Here is a 20,369-nt window from a genome sequence, read left to right as displayed (position 1 = left end):
GCGCCTACATAGGCGGGTGCACAACGCGCGTGCACTCTGCTTTTTACACACACACGGATGTGAAGCAGTGCACAAACATGCAAAAGATTACAAATAAAAGGATTACAATGTGAAAGATTATTATTGTGTAGGCTACATCTTCACTTTTTAAAAAAATAGATGTCATAATGGTTAGCCCTAATATTTATCAGAATTAACTAATCGCAGTAATGACGGATAAAATTGTCTAATTATTTGACCAATCGTGGCGATACACGTAGGTATTTAAACAGACAAACAACAACAGATCAGACACAGATCAACTTTCCTGCTGCATCAATACATGATGACATGAGGAACACATGAGGAAATAAATGAGGTGAAAACAATGATTCAACTAAAGAAGGGAATAAATCTGTACAGCTTCTAGCTGCTGCCAGCAGCAGGATCAGCACCTTGGAAATAATCAAGTCCTGATAACTGTGTTGATGATTCTTTTCATGATTAAAATTAATGATTTAATTTTTGAACAATATTTAACAAATATTCTTTAACATTTTTGAGAATAAAGCGATCAGGTTTCCATACTTTCAGCAATTAAAACCTCACTGATTTTACCTGTTATTCCATGACTGAACAAAACGATTTTACAGAAACCAAAGCTGTAATTAAAAAATAAACCTTTTCAAAAATAAAATGAAAATACATTCGCAACAAATTAACAAACAGGACCTTGAACTGGTGGTCTAGGGCCATGGGAGGGTCCAGGAGCAGCAGTGTGCTCGTTATGGATCATGCGCTTTAACTTTGCGCACCAGCAGATCCGATTCTTCTGCAGAGAAGTGTCCCTTCTTACTACTTGGCAAATACGCCATCATAAGAGCAATCAGCCAAGGTGCAAGCACACCATGCTTTTAAAGGGAATGGGAGATGATACTCTGATTGGTTTATTGCATGTTACGCCCAAAACACACCCATGATTAATTAAGAGACTATGGACAACTCCTTTGAACCATGCGCCTGGCGCAGCGACCATTTTTCTGCCGTTAAAATAGCAAAAGTGGATTTGGACACACCCTAACTGCACTTGCACCATGCGCTGCAGACCATGCGCTTTAGAGCGTTAAAATAGGGCCCTCAGACTTTTGACAGGTTTACAAGCACAGACATGAGTATACTGACTTTTTAAAGCTGAGTTAACAAGTACAAACTTACGATATTAAGATGACAGATATAAAACTCAAACTTGTGTAAATGATGTAAGTATCTTGACTGTGACCTGCATGTGTACAGGAAGTCATGCATAAAGTGGAGAGTTTGTTGCATGCTGAAACACAGATGTTGGGTTATTATGAGCCTGAGTTGAGTTCATTAAAGTAAACACTATTGGTGTAAAGAACGTAGTTTATCTGTGATCCGTACGGATTGCACTCCACTGTTCATCACGCATGTGAACTGCGGATTAACTGCAAAATTTAATGTCTCATTGGAGACAAAGTAAACAAACTGCTGTAAGTAATGGACAGACAGCGTGTTGCTAACAGGGATTTTGAAGAGCAACGACCAAACCAGTGTTACGACCCTCTAAAAACAGCTCGCCCATAGAAGGCCCAACATAACTAAAAGTCAGGAGAATTCACCACAATTAAACCACTTTATTAACACAAACAACAACAACTACTAACAAAAGCTGGTGAGCCAGCCAAGAAGAACAAAAAGAAGAGGAGACACGCAGACCAACCTACAAAGGGCCATAGGATCTGGGCTCTCTCCCCTAACCTAAATCCACATAAGAACTAAACCCAACAGAAATAAAGCCACAAAAGAGGACTACCAGACCCACCAAATAAACCAAAAACTAACAAAGACAAAGCTAAAACATAGCAGAACAAACACAAGAACAAAACAGCTGCTGCCAAGGCTGGAAAATGGAGAAGAGAGAGTCACATTCCTGCCCTCTTTATAGGTTCTCCCTCAATTATCAGATCAGGGCCACCTGGGAGAAAGCACACACATGGTAAATAGAATTATTAATTATTATACATATCCCATCCAGCAGGGGGGGAGTATGTAACACCAGCATCTAACGGGTCTGAAGTGACATCTGCAGGTATATTTACACACTGTTTAATGTGCTGCAGCTGAGCAGCTAATTAGCTATCTAGCTGCTACCTGACGTTAGCAGTGCACTTTTCCCTGGGGGAATGTTTGTCTGGTGGCTCGTTCAACAAGCTAACCTGCAAGACAAGACGTGTGTTCATGTTTGTAAGTTATCATCAAGTCACGCTATTGTTTCCTTCACTATCATGTTTAAAGGGGGAAGGTATCATGCCTCATATTGCACTTTAATTTAACAATTGATTATTGAGTATTAAATGTTTTACAGAATAAATGGAAAACAAAGTTATATTTGTCTCCCTTCTTTTTTTTGCTGATCCGAAAATGCAGGTGAATGCCTGTGAGTGTTTGTTTGTGACAAGATGGTGACGTGATCTGGCGTGATGACATTGAGGATTTGGGACGCAGATATGACTATGGGAGGAAGTCACGTCACGCAAGAATCAAGTGGCGGAAGTTAGGCGATGTCTTGGTTAGACAATAGCAAGATGGCGCTGCCTGGTGGTTGACGTCTTGCACTCACCCAATTCCGTGTAAAACACACATGTCTGATGGCGGATAAGGAGTAGTAGTAGTAGTAGTAGTAGTAGTAGTAGTAGTAGTAGTACTAGACACAGCAGTAGTCCCGAGCGGGACAAACACAAAAACAGTCTAGCGTGGTGAACACAACTAAACAGGCAGCAAACTTTAAATACTACAGCAGGACAAATAGACTCGGCGGTCTGTTAAGTCACACAATAAACAATAGCAATAAAGCTTAAAAGCTAAAAGCTAACAACAGCACTGTGGCTGAAAAGAACACACAATCTAACACTGCCTCTGCCCAGACTTAAGTCTCTTACTTGGTCGCTTCAGAAAGCAAGCAGGGTGTGTGTGTTAAGTCCGTGTTTCGGTCCGGCTTGGTTCCTCGGCTTGGATGTTGACGGTGCCGTATGCGCTGTGCAGGTCTCACAGCAGGGTGATTCTCGGCGCTGTGGCAGAAAAAACAGCAGAGTCGACTCAGTTGAAGAAGAGCGAAGCAGAGAAGTTATTGATGTCTTCGTGAAGAAAATCTGTTTCTTCCTTCTGCAGGAGGTGAGAGAGCTGGTTGCAGCAGTGGTCTCTCTTGGATCCAGGGATGTTGTTTGGGTTAACATGGCAAAGTCTCGTCTCGTCCGGCGGGGGGAGTCTTCAGTGAGGGAAAAAAAAAAAAAGGGCGTGGGGTACTCCCTTTAGTCAAGCTGACTCACAGAGGGACCAAAGTTTCCACTAGCTCAGTTGAAATGGAAAGGCGTGTTTCTCTGGGTGTCCTCTGGTTTTAAACGGGCGGTGATGTCCTATCAGTGTCATCATGACGCTCCTCTGCGCAGGAGTGTCTCTGCCAATGAGAGACTGTTGTTGAGACCATTTCCTGTTTAGCACCTAGGTGCGAACTTGGTGCATGTTGGGATATGGAGTTTGTGAGCAGCATCTTGGCGCCGTTCCTTTGTTTCAGGGGAACAAAGGAAAAGAGGCGCCTTGTGGCCAGGCCTCAGGGTTTACATTTGCGCCTTTCTTTGTGTGACCCCATGGTTGAGGCCCAACAGCACTAACTTGTCCACTTCTACTATCCCTAAAGAATACTTGTTCCTACCAGCTAAAACTCCTCCAGCCAACTGCTTGTCCTGCTGTCAGGACAAGCAGACAGGCCAAAGCCGAGACCCGCTGGAAACGGCCCGGGATTTCCTCTTGCCAGCTGTTATGCCACTGAGAGTATAAACACTGGAGGAACACTTGAACTCCACTTCCAATCTGTAGACATGGCTAACGTAAGGAAGTAACTGCTGTACATATGTTAAACTCTAGCTATGCCACACAATCTCAACCTTGCTCAACCGAGCACATTACCAGATCTGAAGAAGACCGCTATGCAACCCAGCATGCTCACCCTTTCCTGCAGAAGAGGGATCAAGGATAATCTCTGTGTCTCATTCATCCTTAAGTGAGTCGACTCTGGTGTTTTCTCAGCAACACCGGCAAGGATCAGCTACTGTGAAACCTGCTGACAGAGGGTGAAGATGCCCCCCCTCCGTCAGCAGCTGAACCAGACCCGAAAGATGGACTGAAACACACCCAACTTCCTTCCTTAAGTGACACAAGTGAGGGGCTAAAGTCTGGGCAGAGGTAGGTTATGAAAGTGTGTTATTTTCAGCTTTATTGCTGTTGTTTGTTGTGACATTAACGGACTGTGAGTGCGGTTTTGCTGCTGAGAATACTGTGAAAGTATTATTGCTGTTTGCTGCTTGTCTGGTTGTGTTTATCATGCTAAACTGATCTTAGTTTGTCCAATTGCTTGGACTGCTTTGTGTTAGCTCGCCATCGTGTGTGAGACTGTGGGTTGCATTTTATTTGTTGAAACAGACCGCGGCCTAATAAAAGCAAGCACCGCTTCTCCTCACAATCGCTGAGATCTTTTGTTCTTTGGTGCTTCCACCTCCTTTCTCCTCTCACTAATCATGCTGTGGCGATCACCCAAATTATAACTAATGATGGTTATGTCAATTAACATATTACGTAAAACATGGTATTGGTAAACAATGGTTGAATGATGATTTGAAAGTTTTGTATTTCTTTGTCATTTGTGTTATTTACATGACTATATGATTTGTTTTATGTATCATCTCAAAATCAGATTCAAAAATCATTATTGGTGTCTGACGCCGACAAGTGAGGAACAGGGGAGAAGTTCAACCTCCATTTTGTAAGCCTACCACTGGCATTCTGTGATGGCATTCCGCCATCTTGCTTAAGTCCACGTTGGTCCATGTTCGTGTTGTGTTCCCTCGTGCAGCTGGGAAAAGCATCTTGTCCTCTCCAAGGAATTATGGAGATGAAATTATGGACCTGGACTAAATTATAAAGAATTTTGCTTTTGTCTTACTTTACACAAATATAATTTTTTGAACATTCAACTGGTGGTGTGGTTGAGATTATTTTATTTTAACTAAGTGTTCTTCTTGTGGTTTATGGTCATTTACATCCTGTGTTTGAAACATTACTTGGGGTCATGTGTAGACTTAATACATGTATCCTTTGTGGGGTTTGATATGGTGTCTTATTCAGACTTTGGCTGGGTTAAGTTTGTTCAAACCGCTACAATGCATATACACGCTCCTACACGCACACACACACATTTGGTGGGCAGATAACTCAGTTAAGAGCTCAGCTCTGTCCCCAAGTTATCCTGTTGTTAGAGACACATGATAAGCCGGCAGATGGCATTAACCATTGTCTCTGTTCAAGTCTTGCGGTCACCTCCTCTGACCTGATTTCTCACGTAACATATTCCCCCCCATGTGGGTCACGTCCGCCATCTTGCTTCTGCCCTTCCTCTCTCTGTCTCTCTCTCTTATCTATCTTATTAATTGAAGCATTATTGATTTAAAGTTGATACTGCTAATGTTAATAAACTCTGTTGTGCACTTAAAGAGAAGTTTCCTGTGACTGTTTGCATACATGCTGTGATAGTAGCTTGGTGATAGGGTCAATGCTCTAATTCAAACCTTTACTGTTCATGCTATAATGTTAATATCACTCATATGTTGACATTCTTGGACACCCCCTTTTGAGACTGTTCTCACTGTTTGATTATTTGTCCCTGACCTCAGGGTAGTGCCCCATTATTATCAATTCACTTAAATACTTTTATTCTATTATTATTCTGAGTCCCAACAGTCCCGATCAATAGGCTTCCTATACTGTAAAGCATGTGCAGGAAGTGCTACCGTCATCCTCCCTCCACCCCACAAGTGGATGCGTCCATCCATGTAATGTTGGATGTCAAGCAGGAAATAATCAAATCAAGACAGAGAGAGGGGAGTTTGAATTGAAAATAACACTAGCTTATTCAAATGAATAAAAGTACCAAAAAGCAAAAAGGTGGAGCGGAAAAGATCATCGATAAAAAGAAAAAATGCTGCAAATAAATTAACATATTTTTTCAAAAAAGTGATGCCACTGCCATGCAAAATCCACCGCCAAATGAAGAGGAGGAGGAAAGAGTCTGGACAGGTTGACTCCAGAGGGGAGCACCGGCAAGAAGAGGAGGCCAAGGATGCATGAGAGGTGTATGACAACCTACAGCAGGTGATACTGCTAACATTAGCTCAAGTAGAGACAGTGTTAACAGCAGAACTCCAGACCTGACCCTCTCTGTTATGCAAGTGGCATACGAGCGCAGCTTTTCAACTTCAAAATTCATCAAGAATAGATTACAGAGCACTACATCTTGAAGCGTTCATGCTTATGGCTACAGAAAAAGACATTCCTATGGCTTTGGGCACTGATGGAATAATTGACAGAATGGCAGAGAAGAGTGCACTGACGAGGCATCTTCTCTCTGCCTAAGGAAGGACATGCTATTTTATTTGCTGCTTAAGGCCGCTGTGCAATGCTGTTCTTTTAAAATGATGTCAGCTGATTAGTCACTCTGGGTCCACTCCAATAGGGTGCAGGCATGCTGCTTGTCACAACCTGACAATAGCAGTGAATGAACGTTTAAACATGCATGAAATCCTGACTGTTAAGGCTGATGTGTGAATTGCATCAGATCAGCTGCCAACGCAATGTCAGAAGATTGACTATAAATAGCTCTCACGTTTCCAATCATCATAGGAATGCTTTTGTCCAGTGTGAAAATTCAGTTTTTGCTGTCTCATTTCATGATGACAGCACTGCATTTTGTTATAGACTACAATCATGACATAAGATTATGTCATATTTGACATAAACTGCAAATCCGATGGGGACATCGAGCTGGAGCAAATCCACAATACAATGAGACGGAATGGATTCATGCCTAACACGCACAAACCAAGGCCGATTGTTTCTGAGATTCAAGGACAGATCTGCAGTGCTGGAGAAGGCAAAGTAGCTTAAAGGAACGAACAAGGACTTCACCGAGGCTGTCTGACAAAAGAGAAGGGACCTGATGCTTGCCTTGAAAGCTGCATGAAATCAGGGGGAAATTGCTTATCTAAGGTACAAAAGGCTAATTACACACCCTGCAAAGCCAAGGAGAGGTTGATGGTAATATAGTTTATTCAGTGCAATTAACTGACTTGTACAATGACGACCTATGGTGGACATCAATATGGACAACTCAGAACTGCTTAATCTTCCAAAGAAGGGGCTATAAATTGCTCACATAAACATTTGCAGCCTGAGAAATAAACTGCAGGAGGTTGGGAGTCTGTTGCACGCTAACAATATACATATATTAGCTATCTTAGAATCACATTTTGATCAGTCAGTTGATGACATTGAAATAACAAAATAAGGCTAAAAGATTTACAGAAAAGACAGAAATAGTTATAGAGGCAGTGTTGCAGTTTACGTTCAAAATCATATCCCCATGAAGCAAAGGGAGGACCTAATGAAGAAGGACATCAAAGTTTTATGGATACAAGTACATCTGCCTCATTTAAAGGCTATATTAATAGGATGCTGCTATAGACCACCTAATGCTAACTCTATCATATGTGAGATGCTGGACAAAGTCTCAGATAGCAATAATGTATGCATATATCTATTGGTTTACCTGAATATTGACTGGTTTTCTTCAACCTGCTCACTTAAGAAAAAGCTTATGGCTGTAACCGGTGTGTGTAATCTGCCACAGCTAGTCAACCATCCAACCAGAATACATACTAATAAAACTGGGAACTCCTCTGCTACATGCATTGACCATATTTTCACCAAAAAAGCTGATCAATGCTCAAAAGCTATATCAGTTCCTATTGGGTGCATTGATCAAAATATAGTATATATATATAATATATAATTTACAAGGAAAGCTAAAGTTCCAAAAGCAGGTCAAAAACAATTTATAAAAAATCATACAAGAATTTCAATGAAGATTCATTTATAGAGGAGGTGAAAAAATACCATGGCACAATGTATATGGAGAGGAAAACCCAGAATTAGCATTAGATTTATTCATGAAGCTATTCCTTTCGGTAGCTGACAGGTATGCTCCTATTAAGAAATGTACTGTTAAAACAGCTAAGGCACCCTGGATCGATGATGAACTGAGAATTTGTATGGTTAATCGAAACACCATAGAGAGAAAAGCATTTGAGTCTGACTGTCTGGTTGACTGGCAGATTTACTGTAAACTCAGAAATCAGGTCACAAATAAGGATTAATGAAATTAAAAATGACAATAAGCTATTGTGGAAAACATTTAACAATGCCTTGGATAAGGGGTCTAACAATGCATCTACTTTTATTGAAGTTGATGAGTCATTTATTACAAAGCCATATCACATAGCTCAATAATTTAACAGTACACAGTTATGTACAGAGCTATGTCAATATGGAACTCCTTACCTCCCACAATCATAGAAATTAAGAGCAAAATGCATTTCAAAAAACAGCAGAGGTTATCAAATCATCAATTCAAATCAAGTTTATTTATAAAGCACATTTAAAAAGAACCAGAGTTGACCAAAGTGCTGTACAATAAAACAACATAACAGGTAACAGCAAAAAAGGAGTAGAGATGACGTAACAATACTAGCCCATAGGCATACACAAATAAATAAGTAATAGTAAAACATAAAGCTTTAAGGACACTCAAAGGCCTGAGGGAATAAGTCTTAAGGTTAGCCTTAAAAGTGTCTGCAGAAGGGGAATACTTAATTGCAAAAGGTAAACTGTTTCAAAGTTTTGGGGCCTCTACAGCAAACACATGGTCGCCTTTACCCCTCAGCCTCGATTGAGGGACAGCTGGTCTGAGGATCTGAGAGATCTGGGGTTGGAAAGGGAGAAAAGGTGCTCAGAGATGTACTGGGGCACCAGGCCGTGTAAAGCTTTAAAAACAAATAATTGAACCTTAAACTCAGTCCTATACTTGACCGGTAGCCAATGCTGAGACACCCGTACAGGTGTGATGCTGTCTTTCCTCCTGGTACCAGTTAGTAGCCTAGCAGCAGCATTCTGCACTCGCTGTAAGCAAGACAAGGATGACTAGCTAATACCCAAAAAAAGAGCATTGCAGTAATCCAGTTGAGAGGAAATCAAGGCATTTGTGACAGTCTTCAAGTCATTAAATGAGGGTAGTGCTTTAAGTTTGTGATATTTCTTAGCTGGAAAAAACAAACTTTGACAACAGAGTTAATTTGTTTCTCAAATTTTAAAGCTGGATTGAAAATGACACCAAGATTTCTGGCATGGGCATGAAGGTTAGGGGCCAGGGGCCCTAACCTTCAAGCATAGCCCTAAGCAGAAGCCCATGGTTCGCCAACAACCAGTTCACCTGTTCTAACAGGTTCTCCCCACTCAGTAACACACTCGCTGAGAATCCAACTCTGATTATTGGCAGCTCCATAGTGAGTAAGGTGAAGTTAGTGGCACCAGCAGCCATAGTCAAATGTATTCCTGGGGCCAGAGCGGGCAACACTGAATTAAATTTAAAACTGCTGGCTAAGGATAAGCGTAAATTTGGTATGACTGTTATTCATGTCCGCGGTAACAACTCCCGGTTATGCCAATTGGAGGTCACTAAAATTAACGTTGAGTCAGTGTGTACATAAGCAAAGACAATATCAGACTCCATAGTTTTCTCTGGGCCCCTACCAAATCTGACCAGTGATGATGTGTATAGCCACATGTCATCATTCAACCGTTGGCTGTCGAGGTGGTGTCCAGTAAATGATGTGGGCTTCACAGACAATTGGCAGACTTTCTGAGGAAGACCTGGTCTGATTAGGAGAGACGGCATACATCCCACTTTGGATGGAGCTGCTCTCATATCTAGAAATATGGCTGAGTTTATTAGCAGACCAAAACCATGACAGCCCAGAGTTGAGACCAGGAGGCAGAGCTGCAGTCCTACACACTTCTCTGCGCTTCTATTAGAGAAGTTACCTACCCAAAATCACATAGAAACTGTGTCTGTCCCCCGACCACTTAAATAAATTAAATCTAAAATAAACAAAGGAGGAGTCATTCATAAAAATCTAAAAAAAATTAACACCACCTCTGCAATTGTACAACAAAATAGGAGGATTAAATGTAAATGGACTGTATTTGTATAGCGCCTTTCTAGTCTCCCGACCACTCAAAGCGCTTTTACACTACGAATCACATTCACCCATTCACACACATTCATACACTGACTGGGTTCAGGGGCTACCATGCAAGGTCCTAACCTGCCCATCAGAGGAAGCTAACCATTCACACACATTCATACACTGATGGCACAGCCATCAGGAGCAATTTGGGGTTAAGTGTCTTGCCCAGGGACACATCAGCATGTGGACTGGAAGAGCCGGGAATCAAACTGCCAATCTTCCGATTAGTGGACGACCTGCTCTACCTCCTGAGCCACAGCCGCCCTGTGGACTCTTAAACATTAGATCACTATCATCTAAAGCTGCATTAGTAAACGATCTAATCTCAGATCATCATATTGATTTATTTTGTCTTACTGAAACCTGGCTGTGTCATGAAGAATATGTCAGCCTGAACAAATCCACTCCCCCCAGTCATATTAATATTCACATTCCACGACATACTGGCTGAGGAGGTGGAGTTGCAGCCATCTTCAACTCAAGCCTAATAATCAACCCTAGACCTAAATTTAATTATAACTCATTCAAAAGCCTTATTCTTAGTCTCTCTCACCGAACCTGGAAGACTTTACAGCCAGTTCTATTTGTTATAGGTCCATACTCTGAATTCTTATCTGAATTCTCAGAGTTTTTATCAAACTTAGTCCTTAGTACAGATAAAGTAATTATAGTAGGTGATTTCAATATTCATGTGGACATCTATAATGATGGTCTTAGCACTGTGTCTTAATCACACCCTTGATCTTGTTCTGACTTATGGCATCGAAATTGAACATTTAATAGTTTTTCCACAAAATCCTATTTTATCAGACCATTACTTGATAACTTTTGAATTCCTATTGCTGGGTTACACGCAATTAGACAAAACTGTCTTCACTAGATGTCTATCTGATAGTGCTGAAGCTAAATTTAAGGAAACAATTCCATCAGTATTGAATTAAGTGCCATTTCTTAATACTACAGAGGACTCTTATGCTAATTTTAGTCCCTCCAAAATTGATAATCTTGATTGTTGATAGTGCTGCAGGCTCACTGTGAATGACACTTAACTCCACTGCCCCTTTAAAAAGGAAAATAATAAAAGAGGTTAGCTCCATGGTATAACTCCCAAACCTGCAAATTAAAGCAAACATCGCGAAAATTTGAAAGGATTTGGCGTTCCACCAAACTAGAAGAATCTCACTTAATCTGGCAGGATAGTCTTAAAACATATAGGACGGCCCTCTGTCATGCCAGAGCTGCCTATCATCATCATCATTAATAGAGGACAATTAAAATAGCCCTATGTTTCTTTTCAGCACTTAAGCCAGGCTGACACAGAGTCATAACTATATTGATCCATGTATTCTTATAGTTCTCAGTAGTAATGACTTCATGAGCTTCTCTAATGATAAAATTCTATTAATTATAGACAGAATTCATCACCTTCTGCCCTCAACAGGCACCCATTTATCCTCAAACACAGGAACCTTAGAAGCAGCTGTGAAACCTGATATATATTTAGACTGCTTTTCTCCAACTGACCTTTCTGAATTAACTTCAACAATTTCTTCATCCAAACCATCAACCTGTCTCTTAGACCCCATCCCAACTAGGCTGCTTAAGGAAGTCTTATCCTTAGTTAGCACTTCTTTGTTAGATATGATCAATCTGTCTTTAGTAACAGGCTATGTACCAAAGTCCTTAGGGTAGCTGTAATTGAACCTCTACTTATGAAGCCTACTCTTGATTCAGGCATTTTAGCCAACTATAGACCTATATCTAATCTTCCATTTCTCTCTAAGATCCTTGAGAAAGCGGTCGACAGTCAGTTGTGTGACTTCCTACATAAAAATAGTTTATTTGAGGATTTTCAGTCAGGAGTTAGAGCGCATCATAGCACAGAGATAGTACTGGTGAAAGTCACAAATGATCTGCTAACTGCATCGGATAAAGGACTCTGTGTTTGTCTTGTTAGATCTTAGTGCTGCATTTGACACAATTGATCATCACATCCTATTACAGAGACTGGAACATTTAATTGGCATTACAGGAACTGCATTAAGCTGGTTTAAGTCCTATTCATCAGATCAATTTCAGTCTGTACACATTAATTATGAATCTTTTAAGCATGCCAAAGTTAGACATGGAGTTCCACAAAGTTATGTGCTTGGACCAATACTATTCACCTTATATATTCTTCCTTTGGCTAATATTATTTGGAAACACATAAAGTTTGAAATGATAGGAGATATTATGTGAGTATGTGTGAGACTTTAATGTAACTTGTCTTTAATATAACTTGCTAAGGACAGCAGCACAAGGAGGGCGGACGGGGGGGGGACTGAATTAATTATGTTGAAAAGTACTTTTGAAATTATGTCAGCAAAGTATTGTGCCCTCGCAGCTTGAAAGGATTGTTGATAGTTTACAAAACAGCTTCTCATCATGTCGTATAAAACCTGTCTTTTTTCCATTTTCTTTCTGCTTTTCTGCACAATTGCCTAAGAGCACGAGTATTGTCATTAAGCCAGGGTTGAGTGGGACAACAGAGTCCAAGATGTCTATGCAAGCAGAGTTAAACTGGGTGATTAGCTCTTCTGTACTCAGGCAGGAAGAACAGGTGTCGAAGTAACGGGATAGGGAAGAAGCGATATAAGCATCAGAGAATTTTCTTGCAGTAGAGAGGTTTATTGTGCGGTTGTAAGAAGCAGGTAATTGAGGTTTGGGAACAGTATGCAACATGGTGGAAAACCTGATGTACAGATGATCTGAGATCCCCAACTCCCCTACAATCAGAGAACGAATGGTCAGACCAAGTGTAAAAACTAATCCTTTTTCCCAAGTCTGCTCCTACTATGTTCTCTACCATCCTTAGTTGTTCTCCTTCTGTGTTGTCAGCCTTAAGTTCAAGTTCAAGTTATTTTTTGTCATGTACACAACAATTACAACAAAGCAGTTGTTGGCAACGAAATTCTTACATCTCAGGCTCCCTCCAGAAATGCTCTTACAGATATATATAAAACACATGTATAAAGAAGAATCAAATCTAGTTAAGAGTCTAAGACATAAATTGTGCAGCAGCTAAAATATAGGAATAAAATATAGTATATGTAAAATAAAATGACAGTGACAGAGACAGAGTGTCCCTGTAACCCTAGTAACTCACTCTCACCTGCCTGCGTAGCACAGCGCGAGAGGAGAGTGAGAGATGCTATGCTGCTGACTGAGATTACACTGAGCAGCATGCATGGGAATAAACTATATCGATTTTTATGTATATTTCTTGCATTTCCCCTAGTTGTCCAAATAACTTGCTAGGTTTGTTGCTAGTTGCTTCTTAAATAAGAGTTGTTAATTGTCTAAGAGGGTCTGAAGCTTGCAAAATCTACCTGGTTGTACAAGCTCATAATTCATATTCATATTAAATATTTCGGCAGTAAAAAAAGACCCGGGGCTGAAGCAAAAGACCCTTGGCTATAGCCCAAGCGGGCCCTAAACACAACCCTTTCCATAAGTAATAAGAATTCAAATGCTAATAGACTGGAGACACAGTTACTTTAATGTGATGCAACAAGTCCTTGGCTCTTCTGTGTCCCAAGAGTTGCGACCCCAGATACCTGGCCCAGACACAGCCATCCTCCCAATAACAACTGTGGCTTAGTGGCTTCATTTAGGCTCTCATCAAACATCAGCACAGACAGCCCAGCCTTGTTGATGATATTAACAAGCTGTTCTTTAAAGTATGGGGCTACACCGAATTAGACCGCGTACACTCTTTTGTCTTTTCCACAGTGAACTTCTTGGCTATTTCTGAATCCTGGAACATAGCTTGAAAAATATCTGAAATCCGGTCATTGGAGATGAGGGATTGGTGTTTTGCTGCGGTGTTGAGGCACCACAGAACCTCTGTGGGTAGTGTTGGAGTGGTATCCATCATCAATTGGGGATCAGTAGTAAATAGATGATGAAATTGGTGGCTGTACTTGTAGTAGCTTCAGCTGTGGTGGGTAGGGACAGTGACAGTGGTGTTACACAGAATCGGCAATAGAGACCTGCATTTTGCGTCCCATAGCAGCTTTGTGGCTAGCACTTGTAGGACTGGATAGCATCGAGGCTGCACTAATCGCCTTCTGACACACAGAGCAGTACGGCTCATGGTTATTCCAAGAGACAGGCCTCAGCCATGGTTCCAACTCTTATCCTCCAACCATTCGTACAAAAACTCGCATTTCCCCACTAGTCAACTATGTTGCTTAAAATCCGGGCGTAAAGAGACCTTTGCACACTATCAAGCAGCAGTCAGTCAGTCAGTGGGTCAGTGAGGGCATTAATGGTTGTCCTTTTCAGCTGGATTCCATTATAAAACTACACAGAATCCAGAATGCAGTGAGAAATATGAGATGAATATTCACTGACTGAATGTATATGAAGCTTTATATATTTTTTAAATTTAAAACAGAGATTACCACATTATGTGCAACATAAACATGTCATTGCAGGAACTGCTCTAACAACCTACAGCTGTCTGATTAATGTGCAGTCAAAGTGTTATAAAAAAACTTTCCACTCGCAGAAAGAACATGCATAGAGCTGAAGGTGAATTCATACTGTGTAATATTTGAATGTGAAAACAAAAACCACTGTTCAAAGAAATGACTGATAGCACATAAAACCATTAACGACGTTAGTGTCGGACAGTACAGCGGTGTGGCTCATTGACGCATTTTTATAGTAATTCTTCTAATAATTTCTGGACAACAACGGAGGTCTAAGGTACAGAGGAATAAGATACATCAATCTTTGGATACACACACAATTCTCGTAAGCAGGATCAGTTCATTGTTGGTTGGACAGTGGTGTTGCACATGAGATTTATTGACAATAAGAAAAATATAGAAAATAGTCAGCCAAGTGCTTTAAGTACAAACTCTGAAGGAGTGTTTTTCTCCTAGTTTAGCTTTCAGGGTTTCTGAGACATTGTATTTATTGGGCCCTATGCCTGTATTTGTCAGTGGTTTTCAGAGTCCCTCCTATAGTCAGTTTGCAGCTTAGGAATTATGCCAATAACAAAACTGGTACCAAGTATATACACAGTATACTTCTCCTCACCTGCAGTGGTGGGTCAGGAAAAACGCTGTCACTTTCTGCCACACAGACTGGCTGTTCCACAACCCCCGGTAACGCTGCAGCTGTTGCAGTTTCACCCGATGATGTGGTGGATGTCGCTATCGGAACAGTGGTCAGGGCCTTTCTGGAGGCAGCTGCAGCTTCATCTGCTGCTTTGTCAACCGGAACCCACTCTCCATATGCACCCAGTGCCTCACCCTCCTGGACAACATAACAGATTACATTACTCACACGGCATTATGAAATTATTTTACAATGGCATTCACATATATCATTTGTCACATTTGTAACAGTAACATAGATGCGCCTTTGTAAACAGTTAACGTATTGCTTGTAAGCATTTGGACAGTTACAGATTTTGTTCTTACACATTCAATTTTAAGTAAAATAATGGATACTACATTGAAGTGAGCAGCTTTAATTGCTTTAATCAGCTCTAATTTAAGTAAGTTTACATCAATAAAGAAAGAACTGTGTGGGAGATACAACCCCTTTAACCCATAGTGCCTAAAGTTTATGGGTTCAAAGTCAAAGTTGACTGAGAGTGAGGTGGTGTTGTCTGTCAATATGAGGAGTAAATAGGTGACCATGCAAGTGAGGAAGATAATAATGAGGCTGGAAAAAAGCAAAAATTTCATTTGAGATTGACAACTGACACTATAAATAGCAGATGCATACAGGAAAAGTGGTAAAATGGCAATCGAGCTGGTTGACCAAGGAGCACAAGTCTTGTGGATGAGCAGAAAACCATTTGCATGGTGAAGAAAAAACCTTGACCTGCACAGCAAATCAAGAATGTACCAAGATGTACAGTAGACTTACATGTTTCCTTGTCAACAACCAATAGAAGACTATATATAGTATAGTACAATATAGATCTATAAAGATATATGTGACACTGATAATTATTTTGAGACACAAGCCAAAGATTTGTGTGAATGCTTTGAAGCACATGGTGGTAGCAAATCCTTATTAGATGAAAGCTTCAACAGAATGAAACAAATCAACTTTGATGTTGTTTAATCTAGTAACGTGTCACTCACTGACACTTATCTGTTGCTTTCTCCAGACTTGACTTTTTTGGGAGGAGAGCAGGGGAGGGTCTTTTTCAAGTCTATTTATTTCTTTTCATTTAGTGTGTGCCATGACTCAAAAGTGTGTCTGTTTTGAGAAACAAAACAGATATGGGTCTTTATAATACTAGTTATTATTATATTCCAACAGAGCATGTCATTTTTCACTTGCTTAAAGCAGCTCCCATATTCATTTTGTTTCACATCTTCACAGAAAGTAGTGTAATAAAATAAAGTAATAAAATGTAGAATGTCATAATACTATGATATTAGTTCAGCAGCACATATTACCAGCTATTTCCATATGGTGCTAAATCCAGGCCAATAAGTTTGATAATTTGAAAAAATAAATTGTTATTGAAAAACTAAAATTTGAAACTGAAAGTTCAAGTTTTGATCTTGAACTTTGAAAAATACAACAATATATCCAAATTAAAAATAAATGCTGGAAAAGTTTTTTCAGGTTAAATATTTTAATAATAATTGAATAATTTTGATTCAGTTCTGAAATTCTTTTGAATAAATTATTTATTTTCATTTTTCACTTTCAAATTTATTTTTGATATTTGAGGTCTTATTTTTTACAGTTTCAAATCTTAGGTTTTCAGTTTCAGATATTTTTTTCACTTTCAAATCATATTTTTTCAGTTTCAGACTTTTGGCCTTAATCAGACGTGGGGGGTATGGCATCAATGGGGAGTGGCATGGAATCATGAGTGCCAGTATAACAAAGAAGGCTGAGGGCCTTCCTCAATCACGTTGCCTTCAGGAAATGTAGGTGCCGTGAGAAGTATGACTCAACACTTTCTGTGCGCCATATTCACGTGACTGGCAGTGAAAAAACCTGATGCCAGTGACAAAGTTCCGTTTAGCCTGCTGTTTTAGACCGTACTTAGCGCTAATTGCAGTATAAGAGTAATAAACTATGGCAGATTGTGCAATTCAACAGCCACACTTTAAGAACTAAGTGTGCTGAGTCATAAGAAAAGAGAAAAAAAAAAGTGGAGTGATAGTAGGTCTGCTGTTCAACATCTTCCACTGTGGAGTACCTGCTATATTCAAAAACTAAACTTTGACACAGAGTTACAAGATCCAAATCAAATACACATCTATTCATACCTTCTTACGATGTTGAGATCCTGAAGAAACTGGAAACTCCTTGGCCATGCCTGCATCACTACGCACTGCTGGACGAACTGTCGTGTTCTGGAAAGATGAGGAAAAAAGAAAATAGATGAGTTCAGCAGCTTTTCAGCATCTAAATTCACACATTAGTAGAAATAGTTGGCATGTGTGCTTTAGATGAGGATGTCAAGTGTTAATATGTAGATTTATATAAGACACAGTGTAGCCAGTGTGTGGAAGTTACATTGATGCTGAAGCTGATGGCTTTTTGCTCACGAAGAGCTGATCCTCCAAAGGGTTTCCCATCATCCTCTTCATCTGATACATGTGGCATTGCCACTGGCAGCTCTCCTTTACTGTCCACAATCATCTTGCATTTCTACAAACACATACAGACACAGAAAATTAAGCACTGTCTGCTAGCATTGTAAAAACATTGTTTTACCACACCACAGTTTGGAAGTTTCTCATGGTTGCTGCTTACTCGGTCCACTATACCATAGTGCGCATCACAGAGTGCTATGGTGAAGCTCAACATTAAAGTTGGGTGTGGTCACAGGCCCCATCTGACTACACCCAAGTGTGTTGCTGGGTCTGAAGTGCAACAGACTTGGCACTTTCAACCTACAGAGTAAGATTTAGTGTGGAATTGCTCTTTATCCTATGTAAATCCAGAGCATTCAGAACTTTCAAGGATGTGTTCACAATTCTACTATTCATAAACAATCAAGCTTCAAATCAAGCATAACTAAGGAAAATATGCATTGGCTAAGCTCAAGCAAAAAAATTCAGGGTCCTCTGGATAGTTCTAATTCTACTGTTTACCTCTCTCGACTGTTGCAACATTGCAGAGGATGAAATGACTGATTGATAGAACAAGAGAGTACATCATCAGCATATAAAGATATCTGTTCTCCTGTGTTTGCAATACATGTTGGGTACTCAGAACTCTGACAAATATGGATGAAAACTTCTATTGTGTCTTATCAAAAATTAAAATAGCAACATACAATATATTGTGATATAGTATATTTGTTGGAAATTCAACTTTGAATTTATAGATAAAACATTAAAATATTTAATGTTTTGGCAAATCAAGAGAATGACAAATCATGGCACTTCACACTGATTCAAAAATCCTGCTACCATAAAGCAGTCCTCCTCATTGATTTGCAACATTGGATACAACAGCCCAATACAAGGACAGATGTTACAAAGGGATCAACTATCATGGTATAAACAGTAAAGCTCTACCAGTTGACAGTCCCTAGCATGTCATGATATTAATTGTCATATTGTAATTCACATTATAGATACACTGTGGTCAAGGCAGATGGCCGCCCACCTAGAGTCCAGGCCTGCTCGAGGTGTCTTCCCGTTAAAGGGGAGTTTATCCTTGCCGCTGTCGCCAAGTGCTTGCTCATGGGGGCATTGTTGGGTCTCTGTAAATTAAAGAGTACGGTCTTGACCCGCTCTGTATGAATAGTGCTCTGAGTTGCTTCTGTTGTGATTTGGCGCTATATAAATAAAATTTAATTTAATTGAAAATTGACTTTCCAGATACTTAAAAGTTTCTATGTGTAGAATTTGAAAATGTCTGGCTTTGGAGACCGGTAATTAGTTTTGAGTTAGGTTTGGCCTCCCAAACAATTGCCCATGATCTGTGATGGTCTATGATTTGTTATTGTTAGTGACTTTGTCTAGTTTATGAAACAGTAGTACATATTCGTTACAGACTAGAAGTTAGAGAATGATTTTTACTTGAATAGCACATTTGATTTTTTTGCTGTGTGCAGTGAAACTCCATTAAATAATACATTGTTAACATGTATAGTACAAGCCGTGTAGTTTCTGTAGCCTTACATCAGTGAACTCCTTAATGCTGATGCTGTTGGCCTGCTTTGCTACTTTCCGCTTCACTTCCTCCAAAGCAGCAATGTTGGGTTGAGCAGGGACAGGAGGTGGTTTGTTGGTAATAGAGGGCAGTGGGAGCAGTGAAGACAGAGTGCCTATGTTAGACAAGGCTGCTGTCATGGTGGCTGCAGAGATAGAGACATGGAGAAAGACAACAACACAGGAGCCAATGAAAAACAAGTACTGTAGCGAAGGGTTAGATCAAAGCTTATCAACTGTTTGTCACAAAAGATGACCTTCAGAACAAATCTGTAGTGTAAACATGAAATCAAGCGAAACTGCCCCCCTGAGATCAATTAAGTTAGACATATTGGATATATAAATGTTAGAAACACCTTCCAATATAATGGAATACAATTAAACAGCAGCACAAACTAACTAACCTCCAAAATCTTCACAAATTTAAAAAACTAAAACTAAAACTATTTAAACAAAAACTAAAAATTATCATCTTTACGAAGGTTACATTAAATAAATCATAATTTAATCATGACAAACAGTTTTTCATACCTTCCTTTTAACTATGAGGTTGACATTTTGCTTTCAGTTCTATCATGGTCAGTTCTTGAACGACAAAGCTTTTATAGGGATGACAATACAATAGCTAGATTAGTAATTCTAGAAAAGAAACGGCATACAGAAAGGAGACAAGAGTCAAAATCATACCTGCAGTCATACTAGCCATAGCAGCATTCATGGCCATACTTGGCAGGGCCAGGGGAAGCACTGTGGACCTTAGGCTGGCAGGGATGGGCATACCTGCTTTGGCACACATGGCAGCAGCATTAGCCTTGGCAATTTCCAACAACTGGTCCTTATCTGAGGAAACACAAAGAATAAACATAAATACAATCAACAAACCAATGAAATTAATAGATTTATTGACGTGATAACTGTTTTAAGCAAGTTTCTTGATACTGTGATGATCTCAACATGTTCAGATATCTTTTCCCAAACC

General features: G+C 39.9%; 1 protein-coding gene across 2 annotated transcripts in view; it reads right to left on the bottom strand.

The window, feature by feature from the left end:
• LOC137176927 (protein SON) overlaps positions 1-20,369 on the bottom strand; it is a 52,777-nt gene that overhangs the window by 12,539 nt on the left and 19,869 nt on the right. For both annotated transcript variants that reach the window (XM_067582964.1, XM_067582962.1), the window contains exons 9-13: positions 20,078-20,230; positions 19,361-19,536; positions 17,742-17,876; positions 17,492-17,578; positions 15,282-15,500 (exon numbers count right to left, since the gene is read on the bottom strand). In XM_067582964.1, coding sequence (XP_067439065.1) covers positions 15,282-15,500; positions 17,492-17,578; positions 17,742-17,876; positions 19,361-19,536; positions 20,078-20,230 — 770 coding nt within the window. The remainder of the gene's footprint in view (positions 1-15,281; positions 15,501-17,491; positions 17,579-17,741; positions 17,877-19,360; positions 19,537-20,077; positions 20,231-20,369) is intronic.

The sequence above is a fragment of the Thunnus thynnus genome, chromosome 24, assembly GCF_963924715.1.
Source record: "Thunnus thynnus chromosome 24, fThuThy2.1, whole genome shotgun sequence".
In the NCBI taxonomy this organism is placed as follows: Eukaryota; Metazoa; Chordata; class Actinopteri; order Scombriformes; family Scombridae; genus Thunnus; species Thunnus thynnus.
The sequence above is the reverse complement of the archived record's forward strand: the minus strand, read 5'-3'. Positions and strand labels throughout refer to the sequence as shown.